Raw genomic sequence first — 23811 nt, 5'->3', positions numbered from 1 at the left:
ATACAGGTCTTGGCTGTTTTCTCATGGCTAGGTTGGTTTGCAGCATACATATTATGTACCCTTTCTATTAGCAAATTATGCTGTGGAATACCAATCCCGTTGCTAATTTGTGCATTAACAAAGTTAATGTTGTACATTCCTTCCAGTTTCTCTGTTACAGCAGAAAATCTCAGGTTTTCTCTGCATGCTCTGTCATCTAATTCAACCATTTTTGTAACTGCTCTTCTTGAGCAATTTCATACTCAGCCAGCCTTTTCTTCATTTCAGCCTCCAATTTTGCAGTTTTATCAGTTCATCTGAATAGATGTTTAAAGCCTTTTGTTATTTGAATTGATATGCTCTTTCAATGTTTCATTTATTTTAATCAACTCTGAGCATATTTGACTTATTTTTTCCTCCAAATTACACACACACACACACACATGCACACACACACTTGCATTCCTTACCTGGATTCCGGCACTCTGGCAGGGGGAAGCTGCACTGTGCTGATTCTGACAGAGGAATGAGTAGATGCAACACTGCCATTAATGGTGTACATTTACACACTTCTTGCACTGTCTTGCATGGTTCTTGCATAGTATGGATATGTAATAAATTTCCAGACTATGTAAGTCTTTTATGCAAGGCATTATACCAGGAAGTCTTCTTCTTTTTTCAGCTTTTCCCGGTTAGGGGTTGCCACAGCGGATCATCTGTCTGCTCATGATTGGCAGTGGAGTTTTTACAGTGTCGAGTTGCCGGCCCGGCGCCCAACCTTCCACAGAAGGCACACACATGCACACACTCACACCTAGGGCCAATTTAGAGTGTCCAATCCACCTACTGCACAAGTACAACTGACAGCACATTCATTGCACTAGTTGCATATTTAAGTTTATTATGCTACTTACCAGAAAACAACATGCTCTGAATCACACATAGCAAACATTTGTAGCTGTGGGGGGGGGCCCTAGATATTCATTACAGATTATAGTCAAGTCACCGAAGGTATTTAGATCAACCGCCATTTAATAGAAAAAAGTTGGCCAAAAAACACTTCCATTCATAGTGCAGTGACAGATTAAGTATATCTTGAACCAAGGGTAATTTTCACACCTTGGATCGTCCACACAACCTGGATGACACATAAATGCAACTGCGCTTTTGGATTCACCATCCTGATTTAAGAAAATTCAAACTTCTTGTATTATAATCCACCAGTGCTGATACCCATCAGTTACAGCTATTTGACTGTGCAGACCTCATATACCAAATGTGTTAAAAATGGCCACAGTAAAATATTCTAACTTGTTTTACACAAAATGTACAATAGTCCTTCAACACCAAATTAATGACTGTTTAACTTGATTGCAACAGCCAGGGTCAGAGACTGTCATCCACAAACAGCCCCCATACCTTTCAATTATTAAAGTTCCATTGTTGTCGGTGTATACCTCAAATGAATGATTACAATAAAAATAACTGAGTAACTATGGGCAAAATGTATTTCATACACACAGAAGCCTAAGTATTCCAGTACATTTAAAAAAAATGCACACTAGTCTTGCAAAGCCAGATTGTTTAAACTCAGCAAACAAGAGGGCAAGCCACTTTCATCTACAAACATCTCCCTCCCCCCTTCTAGCAGCAATAGCCACTTTGTGGTGTACACCTCACCTAACTGTGATAAAAAAAATAATGCCAATCAGCCTCTTAGTGCAAGAATCAGCAACGAAGCCTAAAAATGATGAAGGCCCAAAATCAGGAACAGAATTTAAAAATTGGTCTTATTTATATAAAAAAGAGCGAACAGTTCTTGCATTGGCATATATTCTTTGAAGATTAGAAAGTCTTTAAAGTCAAATGTCATTATTTAGTAACTGCTATCCTCAATGTTTTGTCAGAAAAAGACAAATATTATGAGGAATGGACAAAATATGTGAGGCAAAGTCACAGACATTCTGTGAAATCAGGGACAGTTTAAAAAACAAACAGTAGTCAGAGAATAAATATTCCTTCTTATTTCATAATATATATATACATCATCATCATAATCATCAACTCCCCCTCCCTTTCCCATTTTCTGCATGGGGTCTGTGTGACACATCAACTGTCCCCATCTCTCTCAATTGCCCCATCTCTCTCAATTCATTGCCACTCTCCCACCTTCTTCAACAGTCATGACTGACTGTTGCAGGTCTTCTCTTATATAATCCATCCATCTCTTTGCTGGACCGCTCTCATTTCCTCTTGCCTTCTTCCTGTCTTTCCAAAGGTCTTCTCACCAGATTGTTTTCTGCTTTCCTGCACATATACCCGAACCACACAAATCTGTTCTCTTTGACCTTTTCTGCAATTGGAGCTACTTGGGCTTCTGCTCTTATGTCCTCATTTCTTCATCCATCCCACAGTGTGCATCCTACCACCCATCTCACTCCATATCCATTACCTCTAGCTTCTTCAACTGTTATGCCTTCACTGTACCATATGGAATTACTTGTCACACCATGGTTTTGTACAACTTACTGTTCAGCTTCTTTAGTATTCTTCTGTATGAAATAGTCATAAACATCAAGCACTGTACAATACATATATAAGAATATACAGTGCAGGTCAGTGGCTTTTTTGTATATGGCAAAGGAAAATATATGATAAACAAAATATCTTTGACAAAATAAAATATATAAGTCAAATGAGAATAAATTCTAGCAAAAATAGTGATATAACCACTGATTAGCATTTAATAATTTTTTCTTTGATCTTGATCTGCTGATGGACGATTGATATACTGAATACAGTTGGACTAGTATCTAAACCTTTATTCTTCCATTCTAAAGGCATGTATCTAGTGGAAGTTTAGCATTGTTTAATGTGGTTTTAATAGGAAGTAATAAGAATAGCAAATATTTAAATGTATGGTTGTCAGACATAAGGTATAAGGGAAGAAATGAACTGTTTATTCTAAATGATGACCATGAAACAATTGAGAAATGTCTCTGAAATGCATTTGAAATGCACTTTTGAGTATGTTTGTTATACTGGTGATGTTCGTTCTTCATATATTAAAACAATTTCTAACAGCTGTTTACCTGGAATATGCCTCCCTGATAAGTTATAAGAGTGGTCCCACACATACCTTTGCATCAAGGTATTGGGTTTCTTGAGGAAAATGCTGGATGTCAATTTATAGACTGTATGGGTCTGTACCCACATCAAATTAGTGGTCTGGAAGTAGTTGCTGTTAGCTCTCATGACAAAGATTACTGCTGTTCATATGGTAGTGCTTCCTAAGTTTTTATTTGTTGCTATATTCTTCCCTAATCTCTCCGCTAGCACTACTGCAAAGAAACTGCATGGATATTGATGAATTTCATATGAGATAGGAAACACCCTTAGCTCTCAAGGAAACAATTAATGACATCAAAACTCTGTGGTGGCCTGGGCCTACTAGATCTCCCTAGATATGCACAGGCTGTGGACCTAGTTCACTTTTTACTGGCTAGAACAAAACCCAGGATCATTTGGGTAATCCAGAATTCACTGTATGTATATCAATAGAGGTAATCTCAACATTCAAAACAAGTAGGAAAATTTGGGTCCTGCAGAATGGGACAAGAGTCAGGGGAAACTGTACAGTTGGGCTTATTTCATAGTCTAAGTACTAAATAGTCACTTATATGTGATTTTAAAACAAACCCTACAAGAAATTCTTTATCAGTGTGAAAGGACTGGATAAAGAGTGATTTTTTTGGTGTAACCTGTTCCCAAATGATCTAACATGCCTACTAACTTTGTCTGAAAGTCATGCCCAATGTGGTGGGTGCAGCCTTAAATGCTGGCAATAGTTCTAACTTATACACACAGGGAGTTAGATTGAAAAAAAGCTATCTTCAGTTGAGTCACTGGCTCACTGCAAACCTCACTTACCCAAAGCTAGGAATTACCCCCATCCATGATATATTCAGATTTAGATAACTACACTTTTATAATATTTGAGCCACACAGGCAGAAATAGGAGACTGTATTAACTATGCAGGTCATGCCTAAGGTCTGTGGAAGTTGTTTCCAAATGACTAGAATTTGGGACCATATATACCCTATGTATTTTACACAATTAAAAAAATAATAATGTTTGGCACATTAGCAGAACTCATAAGATGGGCACAACTTCAAAAAGAGGAGGGATACATAGTGGTTCAGGTTTTAACCTCACAGATACAAGGTACAAGGTTTGATTCTGGCCTCTTGTTAATGGCTAGGCTTGTAATGGTCTGCAGACTGATAACTTTATATTTACTTTTGAAACTATGAAATTTTGGAAATGCAACTCTATTAATGCTGATTACCTGCACATGTTATTTCACTGTCCCAGTGGGTGATTGGCATTAGAAAAGGTCCATAATGCTGCCTCCTTTACACTATGAAAGCCTGTTCCAAGCCTGGAAAATAGTCTATTATTGGTCTTAGGCTCAATCTCTCATCCTATAGGCCTGACATCAGTTGAGATAAATTGGCTCCTTTTTCTGCAGATCATCATCTCGTCAATTATTGTCAAACACTGGAAATTCCTAGAGATGGGCTTTTAAATAAAAGTTCCCCTTTGCTGATGTTCTCGGTGATGTAGGGCAAGAAGAGAATGTAATACAAAATAGTTCCTTAGCTGGAGACAGTTAAGATCCATACTAGAACATGTATGAACCTATTCTGGTGGAGTGAAGCCAGACTCTCTAGTCAGTTGGGCAAGGGCAACCTACAACAGCAGATGGACAGATGAACAGGCATTGTTACAGGCACAAGCTCCTCCATGGCTGTCTAGATGACCCTTCCTTTGTTCACCTCTCACCCAGGTGCAGGTAGGGCCCTCTGCCCTACAAGAACAAATAGGCTCCAGACCTACAGGAGGAGAGCTTGAGGGCCAGATGCCTAATAGACACAGCAGGAAATAGCATATAGGAAAAAATCTGCAGAAACTGCTGTTAGAGAACTTTTAAATGTTGTACAGCTACAAAAACTAGCTCACAGAATATGTTCTATGTTTTGTCCTAAAACTGTGTTAGCTATCCATAAGGATTCCATGCTAATGCCAATAACTGAACATTTCCTTGTGGTGATCTTTTAAACTAATTGTATTATACAAACATATTGCTGTCATTTTAAATTATTATATTAATGAAAGTTTTGTATTGTGAAAAACACTTTCTACATTACATTGTGAATGTTTAAATTTCCAGACTCCTTACTCTTATGGGAAAGGAAGTATAATGTCTATGTGCACCATTTATATGCACTTCTAATGAAGATGCTTCAGTTTAGAAGCACATTTGTGCACTTATTCTGTTCCTGATCACAAGTGTCTTATACAGTAAGGTATATTAAGCCCATCTGCTACAGTTTGGATTCTTGAAAGCTTGCTTCATCATGAAGTCTCATTTTTTAATGAGTCAGAGTGCTTATATTAGAGGTCTCATTTCACTTTTTGAGTGATCTCAGTGCTAGGTGTGTCCTTCTTGTGTCTGCATCCTGCTTAATTTTTTTTTAAAAAGTACAATAATGCATTTTCTGATGTGCTGAAAGGCATTTTTGCTTAGGCAAGAATCCCTCAATTGCCTAGTGTTGAGTGCTCCCTACATTTGTCATTCCCAATTTTAACTGTATATTGTTTCATGAACTTCCTGTTTTCAGATGTAACTGTTCTTGCCTTCTCGTAACATGATGATCATTTGTCTTTCCCTCTCTCTCTGCAACACACACACACACACACACACACACACACACACACACACACACACACACACACACACACACACACACACACGCACACACACACACACATACACACACACACACACACACACACACACACACACACACACACACACACACACACACAGACTCTCACACACACACACACACACACACACACACACACACACACACACACACACACACACACACACACACACACACACACACACGCACACACACACACACACACACACACACACACACATGCACACACACAGGAATTATTGTTGATGACCATTTATAAGAAATGCAATCCCCTTGATGAAAGATGACACACACACACGCACACACACAGGAATTATTGTTGATGACCATTTATAAGAAATGCAATCCCCTTGATGAAAGATGGAATAGGTAGATAGCATTAGCACATCAAGCAGCAAACGTAATATCTTTATAATTTGTTGTTTTATTTCCACACTCACAGGCTGCTTCCAGAATCTGCTCGTTGGCTTTTGGCTAATAATCGTACCACAGAAGCTATAGAGCTGTTGAAGAAAGCTGCACGCAGGAATGGAAAAAGCCTCCCACAAACTGTGCTTCAGAATGCGGTAAATTTTTCTGCTACCTTTTAATTTTAGCAGCCTCAAAAACTAAATTGGCAAGTGAGTGAAACAGTTCATAGTTTTAAATAGGAATTTAATAAGGTGTTAATTAGAATTAGTTAAGTCTTTTACTCAAACTCATATAAAAACTAGCACTAGGAAAAAAATCTTTGTTGCAGGTATTGAGAGCTACAAGTACTCAGTACAGAACTCTTCAGCTATGTATTTTCTTTCTAGTTTAATTCACCTGATCCACTTTAAGTAAACACTAACCTTGAAAGCACAGCAGGAAGTGTCCTCACAGAAGTATGTCTAAGGAATTCTAATCCCAGATGATGGAAGTCTAAAATATATCAAATAAGGAAACTTGGTAGTAACTTTGAAACTTCTAGGCAAGAGATTCTTAAAATATTGCATAAGTAAGGTCAAGAAAAGAATCTAAAAGAGGGGAATGTTTATATTTAAAATAATCAGTCAGCTTAAAACCTAAACAGAAATTAAGGATGCTAATAAAGAAAAGTCTTGTCTAATTGGAACCTGAATGGTGAATTGTTGCTGGGCCTCTGTGCTAGCTATGGACTTCCCATAATGAGGTCCATGTTTAAGCTCAAGACTAATTATAAATGTATTAAATATCAAGGCACCTTAGACCAAAGATCAGTGATCAAATCTATAGTCGTGTCATTAGACCTGAATCAATACAATATGGACATTGCTGTCAAAAGAGCTACTGACATGTTAACTTGAAGGTGAGTTGTGTCATACAGCTGGGAATACAGCTGTATAGTACCTAAAATCCAGAACATGTACTTATGGTCTCCTGGAAAGTCTTAGTAGATGCTTTGGTGCAGGATGATTCAACTTCCACCTATGGAAGAGCTACTCTCATGTTTCAGTAGGATAGGGATATGGAGTCTAAATGACTCTATTCAAGACCTCAGTAGTTGCAACGGTGACAAGGAACTGCAGTCAAAATATAGTTGGTACTTGTCTAGTGCTAATTCTAAGGCCTACCAGTGGCCATCAAAAACAACAGATGTCGTCAGGCTAAAGAAATAGGTCTTCTATGCAATGTTAGTACGGGAGTGACCAGATTTTCATGATATGTACTGACAGACCACTAAAGCACTTTGTATACCACTCACAAAAGCCATGACCCAAGTGTGGGAGGAGTTTGCTGATCCCATGAAGAATGACTTCCGAATGGACTAACAGGATTTGACAAACCAGGCCATGACTTGATGGGGGAAGCATTGCTCACACTGTTTTCAGCAAGAGTGAAGTACAACTGGCCTTGAATGGCACTTTGTCAGGAGGTGAAAGGAAAATATAGGGAACTCCTGAACCTTTGGACTTGCCCTGTAGTGAGGAAACAGTGCCAGGCACAACTGGTGGGATTAGGTCCATTTCTGTAGATGAGGCTATTGTGACAATTAAGGGTGTTCTTTAGTAAGGCTGTGGAAATGGATGAAATCTGTCTGCAAATGCCATGAAACTAGATAGTACACGGGCACTGTAGTTAACGTGCCTTTTCATTGTTGCATGGAAAGTGGGGACAATGCCTCTGGACTGGCAAACAGGGATAGTTTTCCCCACTTTTGGAAAGGAGGGTGTGTTCCAGTTAAAGAGAGACAGTGCTTCTTAATCAGACTAGGAAAGCATATTCCAGGGTGCTAGATAAGATACTTCATCTGCTAGCTGAGCCTCTGCTTCCAAAGTAGCAATGCAAAGTCAGAGTTGGCAAAGAAAAAGTGGATCAACTCTTTGTCTTTGCACAGATACTGGAGGGCTGTAGATACTTAGTATGGTGGTCTGTGTTTGTTATGTTCAGCAGGAGCAAGGCATGTGATTGTGGGCTGCAGATTGTTTTATGGGAGGTGCTAAAACAATGAAGGGCCTCGGGGCCATTTGGACCCTGTATGTTTACACCAAAAGTCATCTCCAATTCTCATTATTAAGTCAGGTGCTTGCTACTCTAGCATCTTATTCACAAAACAATAAATGGCTGGGGATTTGTTATTATGGAAGTGAGTGCAATGTTTCAGAGGTAATTACTTAGTATGAAGTGCAGGAGACCATTAATAAGCCTAGCTGAAGGTCTAATTGTTCCAAAGCACACCGTCTGATTAATTGACTTCCTCAAGGTCACCCAGAAGGCAAATGAAGGCTGAGAGTATCAAACCCTGTGCTCATTGACAGCTCACAGCATTAATCCTCTGTGCTATCTGTGAAATGAAGAGGTTGCATACAAGGAACTATGTTTCCTAGAACAGATTTTATTAATAATGTCTGATCACTTGCTCATCTCCAAGCAATGGTGAGATATCAAGAGTGATCAATGGGACAGTGCTGGAAAGAAGAATAAGAGTTTAGATTCATTTTTCAGAATCTTTTTTTACCAAAGATCTTAGTCAGTTTCCCACAAGATACCTCATCAGAAACCAATTGCCAGTGGAGGTGGTCAAAGCAGGTCACCTGCTGCCCTATAATAAATTACTGGGCCTAATTCTAGACTTCAGTTAATGCTGGATCAGATTAATACAATCAAGGCATTACTATCTGCAAATGAAGTTAAAGATAAAGATATGGCAAAACACCTACAAAACATCACAGAAAAGAGTAGGAACTACAAAGTTTCTGCTTCAACAAACTCAGTCCTTGTTTTTTGATAATTAAGAGAACTGCAGGTGATAAGCTAATGCGAGAATCTTTAGAACAGCTGAAAAGTGACAATGCAAGATATAATGCAGGCCCTACAAGTCTGTTACAGAAAGAAGTGAGTTGTCTGAAGACCCTTGTTAACTTAATATTTCCAAAGGGCAACACTTTCCAAGGCATCCTGAAGATTCTTCCTCTTGGAGTGTTTGGTAGATTTTACCAGTTCTAGGATCAATTAAAAATCTTTACATGGACAGCGGTGGTGGTGCTGCGGTAGCGTTGTCGCCTCACAGTAAGATGCTGTCCGGTTCGATTCTCAGCTAGAGCGTCTTCTGCGTGGAGACATGCGTGAATGGACTTACCTTCATTGAAGATTGTGCATCAGAGCTGGTAACTTGGCATGTAAAATCAACTACCAATCATTAGCGGACCAGAGTTCCACTGTGGCGACCCCTAACCGGGAAAAGTCGAAAGACACAACAACAACAACAACATGGACAGCAAATAAGAAGAGAGCCAGCCTCCAGCACAGAGTCAATGAGATCACATTTCTAACTTTGTCTTTTTGTTATTTTCAGCTGATAACATTGATTAGATTCAGAGGCACATAGATTATGACTATTTTCAGTGAGCAGTAGTGGCAGAACCAATTATCTGATTATCTGTCTCTTCAAAACTTTAACAATTCTCTGCAGGAATATATTTGTTTGCAGATTTAATTTTAAATTATATTGTCTAATTTATTTAACATATTTTATTAATCTACCTCCAAAGCTTGAAACTGGCTTCTTATACATATATATATATATATATATATATATATATATATATATATATATATACACACACACACACACACACATATATGTATATATATATATATATATATATATATATATATATATATATATATATATGTACATATGTATGTATATATTTATATATATAAATATATATATATATTTTTATATATATATATATATATATATATATATATATTTATAAAAAGATAGTTGCGCAAAGTCTTGAATTATAACTGCTGGCACCTGCCTTTTGCAGAGAGTGACTGTGTAGATATAGCTCATCAATCCATTCAATGTTGATGAGTTACATCTGACTCCTACAGTGACACCATGAAAAGTCACTGCCATGTAAGGTTTTTAAGGCAAGTAAAGAATGGAAGTAGATTTCTAGTCATTTCCTGCCGTATCATAAACACACACACACACACACACACACACACACACACACACACACACACACACACACACACACACACACACACACACAATCCACCTATTGTATGTATTTGGGAAGTGGGAGGGAATTGGAGTACCCAGAGTAAACTCCTGTGAAGACTCTGCACAGAATTCAAGCCAACCAAGAACCGAACCAGGAAACATTTTGCTGTGAGCTGACAGTGATATGCACGGTGCCACTGCACTGCTGTAGCTATAACAACAATATTATAATATAGTTGACCCATTTTAAGGGCATGGAGCAACTTGGTATACAAGATTAGTCTGTGTGGTGATAGCATGCTAACATAAAAGAAGAAAGGGGAGTGGCACTGAAAATGTATTATTAGTGTCTCCTTGAAAACATTATGAGTGTATGAATGCAAAGTAGGTTTTGTCAAGATACAGTTACTGTTGCTAAGACAGGACTGAAAGTTATTGAGCTGAGAGTGAGATGAAAAAAATCTTATGAAGCCAGTGATTATTGATGTTCTCTACAGTGGTAAGTGTGAATCATATTTGAATGCAGAAAACATTGGTCAAAGCCCAAGGTTTCAGTGTTCATTTGCAATGCACCTTTATGGAGAAGCACAGTGCCATTAGTGGTATGGTTTGTAAGGCCATCCCTAATATATTAATATACTCATAGTTGGTAGTCATATGAATTTTGCAAACTGACCTTCTATTGCCTGCAAATCAGTTTGCTCACCAAAAGCTATGCGTACCCTTACAGTCACAGTGTAAATGTACAGAAGTACACATTAAGCAGTAATTTTATTTTTCACATAAAGTGTTAGAATATAGGCACATATGCTATGAATAGTAAGGCATACTTCTCAGCTGTACAGTTTTGCAGAATGTCCAGATTTTTGCCTCATATTTTTGGTCTGTTTCTCATAAAATTGTAGTTTTCTGGCAAATCACTAGCAAATTATTGAGGGTTGAAGTAAAAAAATAATGACAGACATTTGAGTTTCAGACTTCATACCCTTCAGAAAATTCATGGTAATGCAAAACCTGCTATTCTATCAACCTTCTAAGTTTGTAAGAACAATATTTAAAAAGTATCCCTATTTTGAGGTGTTTGTCCCCATTATTTATGGCTTTGTCCAGATTTTTTTGCTCTAAGATGTGGAGAGGTAGGGAGTATGGCAAAGTGTCATTGGCACAATTTGTTAAAAGACTTTGATATGCTGACTCGACTATTGATGAGTTTATAGATACCTTATGTGCGGCTGATGCTCAGTCAACAGAATCAAGGATGGCAGCTGAAAGTTTAGGGCATGCAGCAGAAAGACAATTCATTATGTTACAAAGTGATCTCAAATACAGCTTCAACAGTGGAAACTAGAGCTGGAGATGGACAGAGCAAATGAGAAAATTAAACAGATTGAGAGATTGAGGTGTAAGGAGGACTAGAGCAGAGAGAAACCAAAGCCAGCAAGAGGGAGAAGGAATGAGTGCACAAAAATATTGATTCCCTTTGCTTAACACATGTAAGTAGCATGGCTGAAACTCAACCCTAGATACCAAGACAATACAAAATTGTTTCCTCAGTATACAGAGGAGAAGGATTTTGATAACCGTATTCAGGTATCTGAACATATGCAATCAGCAGCTGATGTTTTTAACTCTTCCGCTCACAGACAAGACTATGCACCCACCCAGCCATCCATCCACAACCCCTTTTCCCCATTTACACATGAGGTTGGGGTGTCACTTCAATAGTGATAATCATGTAGAGCCAAGGTTTATTCCAGCAGGTGGCTAGCCCTGCAGCAGTAAGGCTATGCATATAGATAGCAAATTGCATGACACTGCCTGTGTAGACTGTAAAGAAGTCTGCAAATGCTTTAAGCTAAGCCTTGACACTTACAGGAAGCAGTTTAAAGGAGGCAAAAGAAACACAGAAGACAGTGCAAGTGATTTTATTACATAGTTGAGTGAGTGGTTGCCAGACTACTACCTTTGAAACACTGATGGACCTTATGATAACAGAAAAAGTATTCAGTACTTTGTCTAAGGATATGAGAACCAGGTTTGCAGACTGGTAGTGTAACACTGTTATATATATATATGAAGAAAGAGTAATCTCTGTCTAACCAGCAGAATGCAAGTGCACAATATATGTTTACCTACCATTCCATGTGGGCAAATAAAACCCATGGGACTATCTGAACCATTACAGCAGGTTCCATGAGGAAATGAGAAAACTGGCTCTAAAACATGCAAAGGTCTTGTGTTAGATTGACATGGTACAACCAAGACGGACATGTATAAAACTCGCTAGTAGGAGCAACCCTAAATCTTAGCTACAGCTATCAAAAGATGCTGGGTTTCCCTGGAAGAGGCTAATTTAGGGGAAGAACTAGGTAGTAGCTGTAACCCTGATTCTGAGTGACAGCTATCCTTTGAAATAGGAACTGGGGCGGATCACAAAGAAAGATTTAAGACAGGCAAAGATACAGCAAAGGCAGAGATAATGGATTGCAATATACAAGACTTGAATGAGGCAGATAAGGATGCCTCTGATTCTCAATGGCAGAGGCAGTCTGCATAGTGAGACAGTAAGTTATTGTACCGAGAGAGGACTCCTGAAAGAGGGATAGATGGAGAAGTAGTAAACCAGTTGGTATTCCCAAGGGTCTACTCTAAGGCATTGCTGGCCATAGACTGAGATAATACTTTCTCAGCCCATATGACCTTAAAGCCCAACAAAAGGAGCCTTATGTAAAATTTATATAGTCTAGGTACTTTTCAAAATAGAGGAGGATACAGCAAAATATGTGAGCTGTGCCAGAAGGTTGGTAAGGCATGAGATAAAGCCAAGGTTGATTTGTTGCCTTTGTCTGTTATTAAAGAGTCATTCCAAAGGTTAGCTCCAGATAGTGAGGAGCCTGTTAGTATCACAAGCACCACTAGTTGTAGTAAGATGTATATCCTGGCCATTGTAAACTATGCCATTAGGCACCCTGAAGCAGTGACTCTTTCCTCTGCTGAGTAAAGAATTTTAACACATTATCATTTAGAAATGTTCAGCTAGCTGAGCTTTCCCCTAGCAAATGCTGACAGATAGAGGTGCTAATGTCATGTTAGACCTATTAACCTATTTGGGAAAGTGTTGTGGCATAAAACAACTACATACTACCCTCTACCTTCTACAAACAGTCTGGTGGAGAGGTTTAACTCTACTCTTAGCATTGTGCTGACAGCATTCACGCAGAGCAGTTTATCAGTGGGACAAATGCATGCACCATCTCCTGTTGCATACAGGAAGGTGCCCCAAGAGTTTACAGGTTTTTACCATTTAAATTACTTTATAATCACTGCCTAAGGAGTGCTTTAGATTTAGTTTGTAATGGATGGGAAAGTAGAAATGAATCTTAGTCTAAAATTTCATGACCAAGCTTACGGGAATAATGCAGATGAAAAAGGAACACCAAGTACCCTCCCAGCAACAGAAAAAGATTTGCAATTGCTAAATGGTAATAAGAGACAGAAATAGGTAGATTATAGCTATTTTCATGTAGTGGTAGTAGAACAAGTTAACTGCTAGTATTTCTATTATGCCACGCATCAGTTCAAAACATTTTGGTTTACATTTCTCTTTACAGGAGTACATTTATTTGGAAACTGAATTTCCTAATATCTTCAAATAAAGAATTTCAGTACCTGTTTCAAAGGTGTATGGGAGGCTGATTAGTGATGCATATAAGGGTAATTGCACAGACTTCTTCTTCTTTTGGCTTTTCCCGGTATTATAGCTGTTGCCATCCACCTTTTGAAGACAGTGACTGCATTGTTATAGATATCATAATTTAAAAGTGCTCATTAATTGTGAAAATCGGTGTGCCAGATTGATCTGATTAATGGTAGCATATTACTGTAAAATCAGAAAGGGAAGTGGCATTGAAACATGGTATTATTAGCACCCTCTGGAAAATATTATTTGTTTTAGCCAAAAATGCAGTCACTTCTGGCAAGCTAGCACTAAAAGGCATTGTGTTGAGTGAGAAAGGCTGATGAAATACTACAAAGCCATTGATTATATAACTTTGCTCTAAATTGGTAGAGTTTGAGCCTTTCCCCAAAGCAGCAGTGTTCATTTGCAATGCACACTTAAAGCTGAGTATCTTGTATGGGTTCCAGGCTTAACACTGCTACCCTAGAGAGTGGCATTTATGCTGAACTAGTGAGTAATACTCTAAACATCAGTCACTAATGTGTGATTTCTGGGTTTGTCGAAGAAAGCATGAGATTGCTCTAGCTTGAGGACTTCTCTTTTCCATGAGGTACTGCCAAGGACTGAGAAGGTACCTTACCACTGGTGTTAAGAGCTACAGTAAAAAAGGGCTGTTTACCCAATGTATAGATAGGTAATCCAGAAGCATGTTAGCCACAATCAGGAAAGATCTTATTATCAGCAAATTTACTTGTTTCTGAATCATCCTAAACTACCGTGTTAATCAGCACTTTCCTGTGGTGGTTAACACAGGTAGCCCATGCAACACACTGGCATAGGCACCTCCTTTCGGGTCTATATCATCAGATCAAATGCTGAAAATCTTGAATGCTCTAAAGAGCAAAAATGCCGGAACTTGAACCCCTTATTGTAGTGTGCCCCCCACAACCCCCGCTAAATATATATTCCAACTCCGAGATCGCACTACAGTGAGGAAAGGGCAAATATTCCGATCTTTACTGTACTGTGAAAAAGCACTTCAAGTTCCGACGTTTTCACTCTTTAGAACATTAGATATTATCAACATTCAATGTGATGATATAGACCCCCTCCTTTCACTATCCCACACACATGTACACAGAGACATACAAACATAAACACACCACATACCTCTTGCCTGTCCTTGAGTTGTTAAAAATCTCCAAAGTCTCTTCTTATTTATTTCTCCCTGTACCCTGCAAAAATCATGGATCCTTACAGTCATCAATAATGGCAGACATTAAGTTTTTCATTCCTGTTAGTGTTTGTAGACTACATATTGAAGCTAGGTGTGTTGTTCTATTACCTTTTTTAAGTGACACCCAGTAATAGTTTAAATAATCTTCCTGGTATTATCTAGTGTTCCTCTCGGCATTATACTGAAGCCCCCCTCACTGTCCATCATGACTCCTGGATTGTTGCAAGTGTTAATCATGCCAGACATTAGAGCTTCATACTTCTTACTATGTAAAAAATAAAATAAATAATTACACTACTGGATTAGTTAGTGTACTGGGTTAATACTTCTATTCCTTGTGTAAGGGTGCAGGATTTAAAACCTCCACCCCCTTTAACTATATATATATATATATATATATATATATATATATATATATATATATATACACACTTCTAAATGAGTAATATTTTAAAGTATCCCTGGGGGTACCCTGAGAGGTGAGAGGAAGCAGGGTTTTAATATTTTTGGTACCTTTATGTAATGCTATTTAGAGTATCCCTGGTGTCTTGTGTTCCCCCTGACCAATGTCAACTTTCTTTATATTTTTATAAGTGCTTTTAAGGCACACAGTGAGGAGTATCCCTGGTATTTGGTGCTCTTCCCTCTGACCAACATGATCTTTCTTTCCTTATCTCTCTCTTTCTGTCTTTCTTTTTATAAGTGCCTTTAAGGCATGACAAGAAGAGTATTAGTAGTGTCTAATGGTCCCACACCTTCAGTTTGGCATGCTTTTCTCATTAGTCTAGGGAAGTGTGGAGGTGTGACGGCTCCCACACACACACACACACACACACACACACACACACACACACACACACACACACACACACACACACACCTAACCTACCTATCCACTGCACATCTTCATGCTAAAGCATTGTGGTAGGGCTGCCTCTGCATATGAAATGGTTACCCCAAGATATACACCTCATGGCAAACTTTCTGGATCACACACACACACACACACACACACACACACACACACACACACACACACACACACACATAATGGAGTGTGGTGGTATTGCTCCCCAAATTGAGGATGTGGAGGTTTACCCCTGCAAAAAGATTTCTGGTGTTTTTATAAACTCAGCTATGGATAACAGTTGAGTGTTTCCAATGGACTGTGATTGATGTTATGTGAATCAATGACAGTTATATCAGACCTTCATTAGGAAGCCCTGTGTGCGTGTGTGTGTGTGTGTGTGTGTGTGTGTGTGTGTGTGTGTGTGTGTGTGTGTGTGTGTGTGTGTACATGTATACACACACACACACACACATATATATATATATATATAGAGAGAGAGAGAGAGAGCACTAAATCTAGTCAGCAGTGTTTAAAGTTGACATATGTTTTGCTGACACACTTTGATCAACAAAATAGATGGTCAACAGGTGTGTGAGATTTCACAGTCCATAGGGTTGGGGACTATGCCCTTTCCCTGGTATTGTGTAATCACAGAGTTAGTATACACAATTAGCTGATGGTGCGGAGATGCAATCCCAACATAGAAAATGCAGGGAGTTTTACCCCTCTACATAAAAGTATGTTTCAAATATTATTTTAGATATTTTATTCTCATGCTTCCATGGGTATTTCTTGGTGATTGCTTAGTTATGTGTCAACGTTTGCTTTGTCCAGTGTTAGATGTTGACATCTGAGTATTTTGATTATATTTAGTATACCTATATATATATATATATATATATATATATATATATATATATATATATCTACTTCACTTGACCTAAAACTCATTTGACTGACACCCATTTGACCGATACCCAGTTGACCTAAAATCCATTTGACTGACTCCCATTTCACCGACATTTAAGACATAGATTTGTTGTGGGTTTTCCTTCACCTTTGACTTCCTTGTGATAAAAAGAATTACAGTAACTTACAGTGCTGACTGTTAGAATTATGATAGTCATATATAAAGTAGTGTTGTAGTTTTTCTAAATGTGGGTTTGGCTTTCTACATTTTATGGGAAGTATCTAAAGTAATTTGGCAAATGTTTTGTGTGTTCCCAGCAGTAGTGGTAGTGTGTAGAGTACTGTAAGGCAAGTTAAAGGTATATGCCCTTTTCCCCACTGTAGTGTGATCCTGAAGTTAGTATATATAATTAGGAGGAATGGGGGGCACAGCCCCCCACCTAGTTTGGTTGTACATTGTCCCGTTTCTGTTAAGAGGGTAAGTAAGTAGTTTTTAAGTTCTGGAAAGGGTTATTTATTGGTGTTCTAAGTGTCCTTGTCTATGGTTTAAGATTTAGTATGTTGAAATTTAGCATTGTAAGCTATTGGTAAAATGGAAGTCAATCAAATGAGTTGTCAGTCAAATGAAATTTAGGTCAATTGGGTGTCGGTCAAATGAGTGTCAGTCAAATGAGTTTTACATCAAGTGAAGTAGAGTATATATATAGATAGATAGATAGATATGTGTGTGTGTATATATATATATATATATATATATATATATATATATATATATATAAAAACATACACATACATGTACACACACACACACACACACACACGCACACAAGCACACACAAGCATATATATATATATATATATATATATATATATATATATATATATATATATATATATATTTATATATACATACACACTTAATATACTTTCTGCAGTCCTGGTATGGTCTGTGAGCCATCCTTCACAGAGCACATATATTTTGATGAGCAAACCACTCCGTTTTAACATACCTTACTCCACAGTAGCTAGGACCAGTGAAATAAATGATTACTGGTGCTCTTCACACATGCAACACATTTAGATATCTGAGGTATATTCATCACTACCCTCAGTGACTCACCTTTCTTCTTGAAAGTCAATCCTACTTCTCTCTGAAAATGAAGAAAAACTGGAGCCGAAGATATGGATAGCTGCTGAAAATAAACCTTTACTGGTGCTTCTGGTACCTCAGCCAAACTGCCTTCAAGAAATAATTATACACCAAGCAGCAGCTCTTTAAATATAACTGTTTTTCACACATTATTATCATTAAATTAAATTAAATTAAAAAAACACTCCTTACAAATCATTAATTGCAAAACACCTGAAAAGCATGCCCCCTCTTTCACAAAACATAACCACAGTGCAAAAGCAAAATAACATGTACCAATATTATAAAAACATTGTGTAAAATTACCCAGGTATGAAAACCCACTGTTGTGTAAAATAATTAATTATACATTGAGATTAGCATCTAAATTCATACCATTGGGTTGTAAAGTTCTGTAATTAATAATATACCTAATTTCCACTTCAAACAACCTGTGCATGAAATCACCCCCTGAGCCCACATGAGGTTTAGCTAAAATGTTAAAGAAAACAACTAGCATCAGATCTTGCATAAACTGAATGAAAATGCTGAGCAACAGGACTGTCCAAGCTGCAATGTCTAATGTCTCCCAAATGCTCAAGTATCCATTTTTTTAACCATTCTCTTGGTTTGTCCTATGTGCCCATGTCTTTTGCCATGTATGTGCCCATGTCTTTTGCCATGTATGTGCCCATGTCTTTTGCCATGTATGTGCCCAAGTCTTTTGCCTAAGGATATGGAAAAGGCTACATATAATCTTCAGTTGATTGCCTCAGAACCCCCCCTTTTGTTTTTGGACCACCAATGATACTCTATAGCCCAAAGGATCTTGGACTCCTAAAGGCTGAAATTTATGTCTGGGCTGCCCACCCCTGGGTAAGGTACTCTAGCTAACACCCACTTATAAACTGTCTTGTTGTGAAGTTGAATTACTGATAAGTCTGGAATCCTATTGTGAGATATGTTGTGGAAAGTTAACCTTGTCAACAGAAGAATAGTAAAGTAATATTGTTATTATATCATAAAGAATTTATACATGAAAAACCTTTATCAGTTCTTCATAACTCCCCACAGTATATCAAAGATATTTCTCCTGTTTTTACACATATTGCAGTGCTGTGAGGAGAGTAATAACAGGAGACTGAAACTAGATCTTCTGGTCTTGCCAAGGACTGGTGACAGGTTTGTGCAAGAATAATATTTGGGAAAGTATGTGCCAAATTCATGCTAAGGTTCTTGTTAACAACAGGACAAAAACCCATTACATTTAATTTGAAGTTCCATATCACACAAAGTTAGATTAGTTATAGAGGAGGTCTTTTGTAAGAGCTTCAGTTAGCAGTCCTGGTAACTAATGTGATAGGGAATGGATGAAAGAAGGTCCTATAATGGTACAAGTTCAAATACCCTTGATAAATATGTTGTTCTATAGTCAATTCACAAAAGCTGCTCTAAAATTATTTTTCAGTAGGCTGTAGGTACAGACTGTTGGATGTGTCTCCGATTCAGCAATGAGCTAGTACCTAGGCTGAGGGAGGGAATAGAGATTTACGTATCTTTAACTCATCACAGGCAAGCTTCATCCTTGATGCATTGTAAGGTGTTCTATGAAAAATTAATTACTGGTCAAACCTTAGTTGTTGAATTTCCGTCTTTGTTAGTATATTAACAAACCCTAAATACAGAAGATGGGACAGTATCTTACCTGACAGTAATTGTACTGGGCTATGGGCCAACCATAAATAGCATGTTAAGTTTAGTCAAGCCTTCACACACATTTAATAAGTGTCAGTGATTGATTACTTAGTGAATGTGTGGTAAGATATTATACAATTAATTAATTTTTTTATCTTTGGCATTTGTGCCCCACTAGAGCCCCTAATCCAACTTGTATGCATTTTCATTCGACAGCAATTGCCTACCCAATTTTCGCATATGCTTTTTATTAAGAAAATCAATAAAATATTCTTGAAAATTAGACTGTATCAATAGTATGTTTTGTCTCCCCAGCTGTTTATGAGTTACCTAGGTGGGATATTAAGGCATAGCCAAAGTTTAAAGACAATCCATTTTGAGGATTGGTTTAGTTTAAATGTTCAGAAAGTACTCCATACCTAGGTTTTATACCTACCTTGCCCTCATGCAAGATGGCAACTGTGGTGGTGTCTCCATATTTGTTAAGGACCACATCACCCCTAGACAAATTCCAGGAGACCCAGAAACAGAAGTCATTGATTAACTCCTGTAAATAAAAAAAAAAACCTTTATCTTTGGAGACTTTAACTACCTATCAATAAACTGGAATGACTTGTGCCTATACCTGAAGTGTAGGATATGAACAAAAGTTCTTAGATTTTATTAACAAAAACTCCCTAGACTAAATTGTTCACAAGCCCACCAGAAACAATAATATTCTTGACCTGGTCCTTATGAATATGGCTTCATCATGTACCATTTCCCTGCACTTCCTTCTCATGTCAAGTCAAATCATAGACTAATGACCTTCATCTTCAAAATCTCTGAACCAGTACATACCAATATCTTTGAGTTCAAGGATTTCATATTGACAAATGTCTTAAAATTCTATGAAGAATTTCAAAATTCACTTATATCACCATAATCCCAGACATGGCCACAGCTAGTAACTTATAACAGAGTTATGTGCTCATTTAGGCAATTGTATAGAACACACAGTTTCTCCCAGGTATAAAATAATGGTAAATTAAAAAAAAACACCTAGTGGTCCACAGCATGAATAAACTTTTCAATTAAAGAAAAATCTCTTTAAAATAAACACTAGATTGAAAGACCCTCCAATTAAGGTTGACATAAGAAAATTAATTAAAAACCTGAAAAATACTATTAAGACTACTAAGACAGATCATGAGCTTCAGTTAGCATCAGAAGCTAAGGCCAACTACAAATTATTCTTTAGCTAAGTTAGAAAACTTAGAAACAGCACCCGATATTTCTATGAATTTATCCAAAATATCACAACATTCTTGGACCCAGTAAACATTGTAAACATACTAGCAAACAAATTCCATGCAAATTTCATCCCAGATACAATTATCAATAGCCCACCTATCCCTGAGGCTTTCAGACACCCCCCCCAAATCATCACTAAAAAACATGCATTAAAGGTACTCTAAGATTAAAAATACTTTCTCTATGAGGCCAGATAATATACTCACTTGTTTAGTAAACAGCACAAAAATAGACCATGGCAGATCTGCTTAGTAAACCTTTTAACCTAATTTTAGTCAGTGGCTTTGTCCTTGAGGTTTAGCATACAGTGGTGGTGAGCCCACTCCATAAGGGTGGCCCCACTATTAACCCCAGTAACTATAAGTTCATCAGCCTAATTAGTCTTGTTTTAGAAGATTTAAATCATATTATAACTGACATGATAAATTATGACATTAAAAATCTTGTTAGAGTAAACCTGCAGCAATTTGGCTTTGTAAATGACAGATCCTGTTCAATGACTCTGGTAAACTTCTTTGAGACAATAACACAAACTGTTGACAGTGGCCATGCTGTCCACATGGCATTCCTTGATCTAGGAAAAGCATTCGACACCATCCCCCACAAGTCTATCATTAGTAAGCTAAATGCCTTACAAACAGATCCATGTTTGGTAAGATGGATAGCAAACTGGCTAAAGGACAGAAGCCACAAAGTACAAGAAGCAGCAGCATAATCTGAAAGTATGAAATTAACTAGTAGTGTCCCACAAGCCTCCATGCTGGGACCCCTTTTGTTTGGCATTTTCTTCTCTGATCTTCAGACCATGAACCAAGACCTATGGCTAACCGAATTTGCAGGTGACTGTAAATTAGAAGACATTGTCAAGTCACTTCTAACACACAATCCCTTCAGCAAGAACTTAAACTTGTAAATATCTGAACAAAATTAGCCTAAATTAAATGCTAAAAACATAACATTATTGCCTTTGTTGCACAGCCCCTTACTATGACGTACAACATAAACAATACCCTCTCCAAAATGGAAATGCTGTTAAAGACCTTGGAGCATGAGTTGATCACCATGTAATGATGGGGATCAGAAAGTCCTACTTGGTGCAACTAATTGCCAGGGGAATATTATTTACATCTAAAGAGGTCATTCTTCACTTATAATCAGCATCAATTGGGCCAGTCACTAAAAACAATGCCCCTTTTGTGATATACATCACTGGGCATATCAAACAACTAGAAGCACCACAGAGATTCCTAACTAAAAACACAGCTGTTGGGAAAAAGTGGAAACACAGTGTCTATTTACTGTAAGTTATAGACTCCTGAGAGATCTATGCCATTCCTTCTGAGCCATTAAGAAACCTACAGTTCAGAAAAATCTGTATATACATAAAACAGTCTCATAGATACCAGAACCAGGGATGTTAATCTTCACCAGCAGTTAAATAAAAGTAGGAAACTTGATGGACAGATGAACTCATTACATAGTGTCATCCCTGCCCCAGAAATGCATTCCTACTGCATATTAAGCAGTCTGATACTTTTTCTTCCTTCAAACAGGAACTGGATTGTTGAAAGGGTATTCAAAAAATTCACCCCTTACTTAACAGGCTTGGCCCTCCTCAAGAGAAGGGGCTTTATCTTTGTTTGGGTACTATCAAAATGTAAATGATCATATGACTCAGTTGCCTTGTAATTCCTATGAATCTTAAAATTCTTATGAGGACATGGTGGTTACATCCTTACTGACTGCAGATACTGATGTCCATTTTCTCATATGTGAGTGTGATGTCCAGCATTCATTGGAACAGCTTATTGCTGAATGTTATGTATGTAGCAGGAATGAAAATTATCACCCTCAGCTTAAAGTCCATGGTTCTGTCACAGGAAAGAGTGTATTTCTTGTTACAGGTGATAAGGCAGTAGCTATCTCAAGTGAATGAGTTTAAGCCTCATGGGTCTTGTTCATGAGTGAAAGTACAGGATACTAGAAGTGGCTGTAGTTGTGGCAACACTGCAGGCATTGTAGTGTGCCATGATGATGACGTGAGAGCTGTTTCATGTGGTGAAGCTTGTAATATACTGCTCAGCCTGAGTCCCCATCTTCATCCATATTCTCAATATATAGGTAAGGACTGAAAGAATGAGATCATGGAGACAGGAGATGGAAGTGATAATCATTTGTAGATATTCTGAATTCACACTTTGTGACAGAGAGGAGCTCAGTAATGTGGGAGGATTCTAGGGTTGAAAGGAATCATTTGGAGTAGGAGGTACACCAGGCACTGCCGGTAAGAAGGAGGCCTCAGAGAAGATTATGGAGATATTGCAGTGTTTATGGTTGGGGTTGGTAAAAAAATATATTTTGCAGCAAGTCTAGTGATACAGAAGGATGAACTGACAACTTTTTTCTAGGGATAGAAAAGTCTAGTCTGCCTTGCCCAGCTTGCTGTCATCAAATCCCTCACTAGGACAAGTATAGAAAATTATAGAAAATGGATGGTGGATGAATGGATGGATGGGCAATCTTGATTTTATTATGTGCTTATGTTTGTCTTGCAGCAATGAGTTTATTATGGACTGTTTTTCTGTCCAATGAAGTCTGTAGTTATAATGTTTGGTTAAGAGAAGATAAATTCTGTCCAAATAATGTGAAAAACATAATGAAAAGGGGTTCCATTAATTAGTGTATTCCTAGTTATCCCTCCCTTATTTCCAATATGTCTATAGTTAATGATATGTGGTAGCTCTGAGGGCCTTGACAATACATTTCTGTTTCTCTCAGTTCCTAACAG

General features: G+C 37.8%; 1 protein-coding gene across 1 annotated transcript in view; it reads left to right on the top strand.

The window, feature by feature from the left end:
• LOC122790645 (solute carrier family 22 member 13-like) overlaps positions 1–23811 on the top strand; it is a 367537-nt gene that overhangs the window by 166795 nt on the left and 176931 nt on the right. Inside the window, exon 5 of the mRNA XM_044058173.1 lies at positions 6215–6338. Within this exon, the coding sequence (XP_043914108.1) occupies positions 6215–6338 (124 nt within the window). The remainder of the gene's footprint in view (positions 1–6214; positions 6339–23811) is intronic.

The sequence above is a fragment of the Protopterus annectens genome, chromosome 1.part2 (assembly GCF_019279795.1).
Source record: "Protopterus annectens isolate FY-2018-M chromosome 1.part2, PAN1.0, whole genome shotgun sequence".
NCBI classification, from domain to species: domain Eukaryota; kingdom Metazoa; phylum Chordata; order Ceratodontiformes; family Protopteridae; genus Protopterus; species Protopterus annectens.
This window is presented reverse-complemented; position numbering and strand designations above follow the sequence as displayed.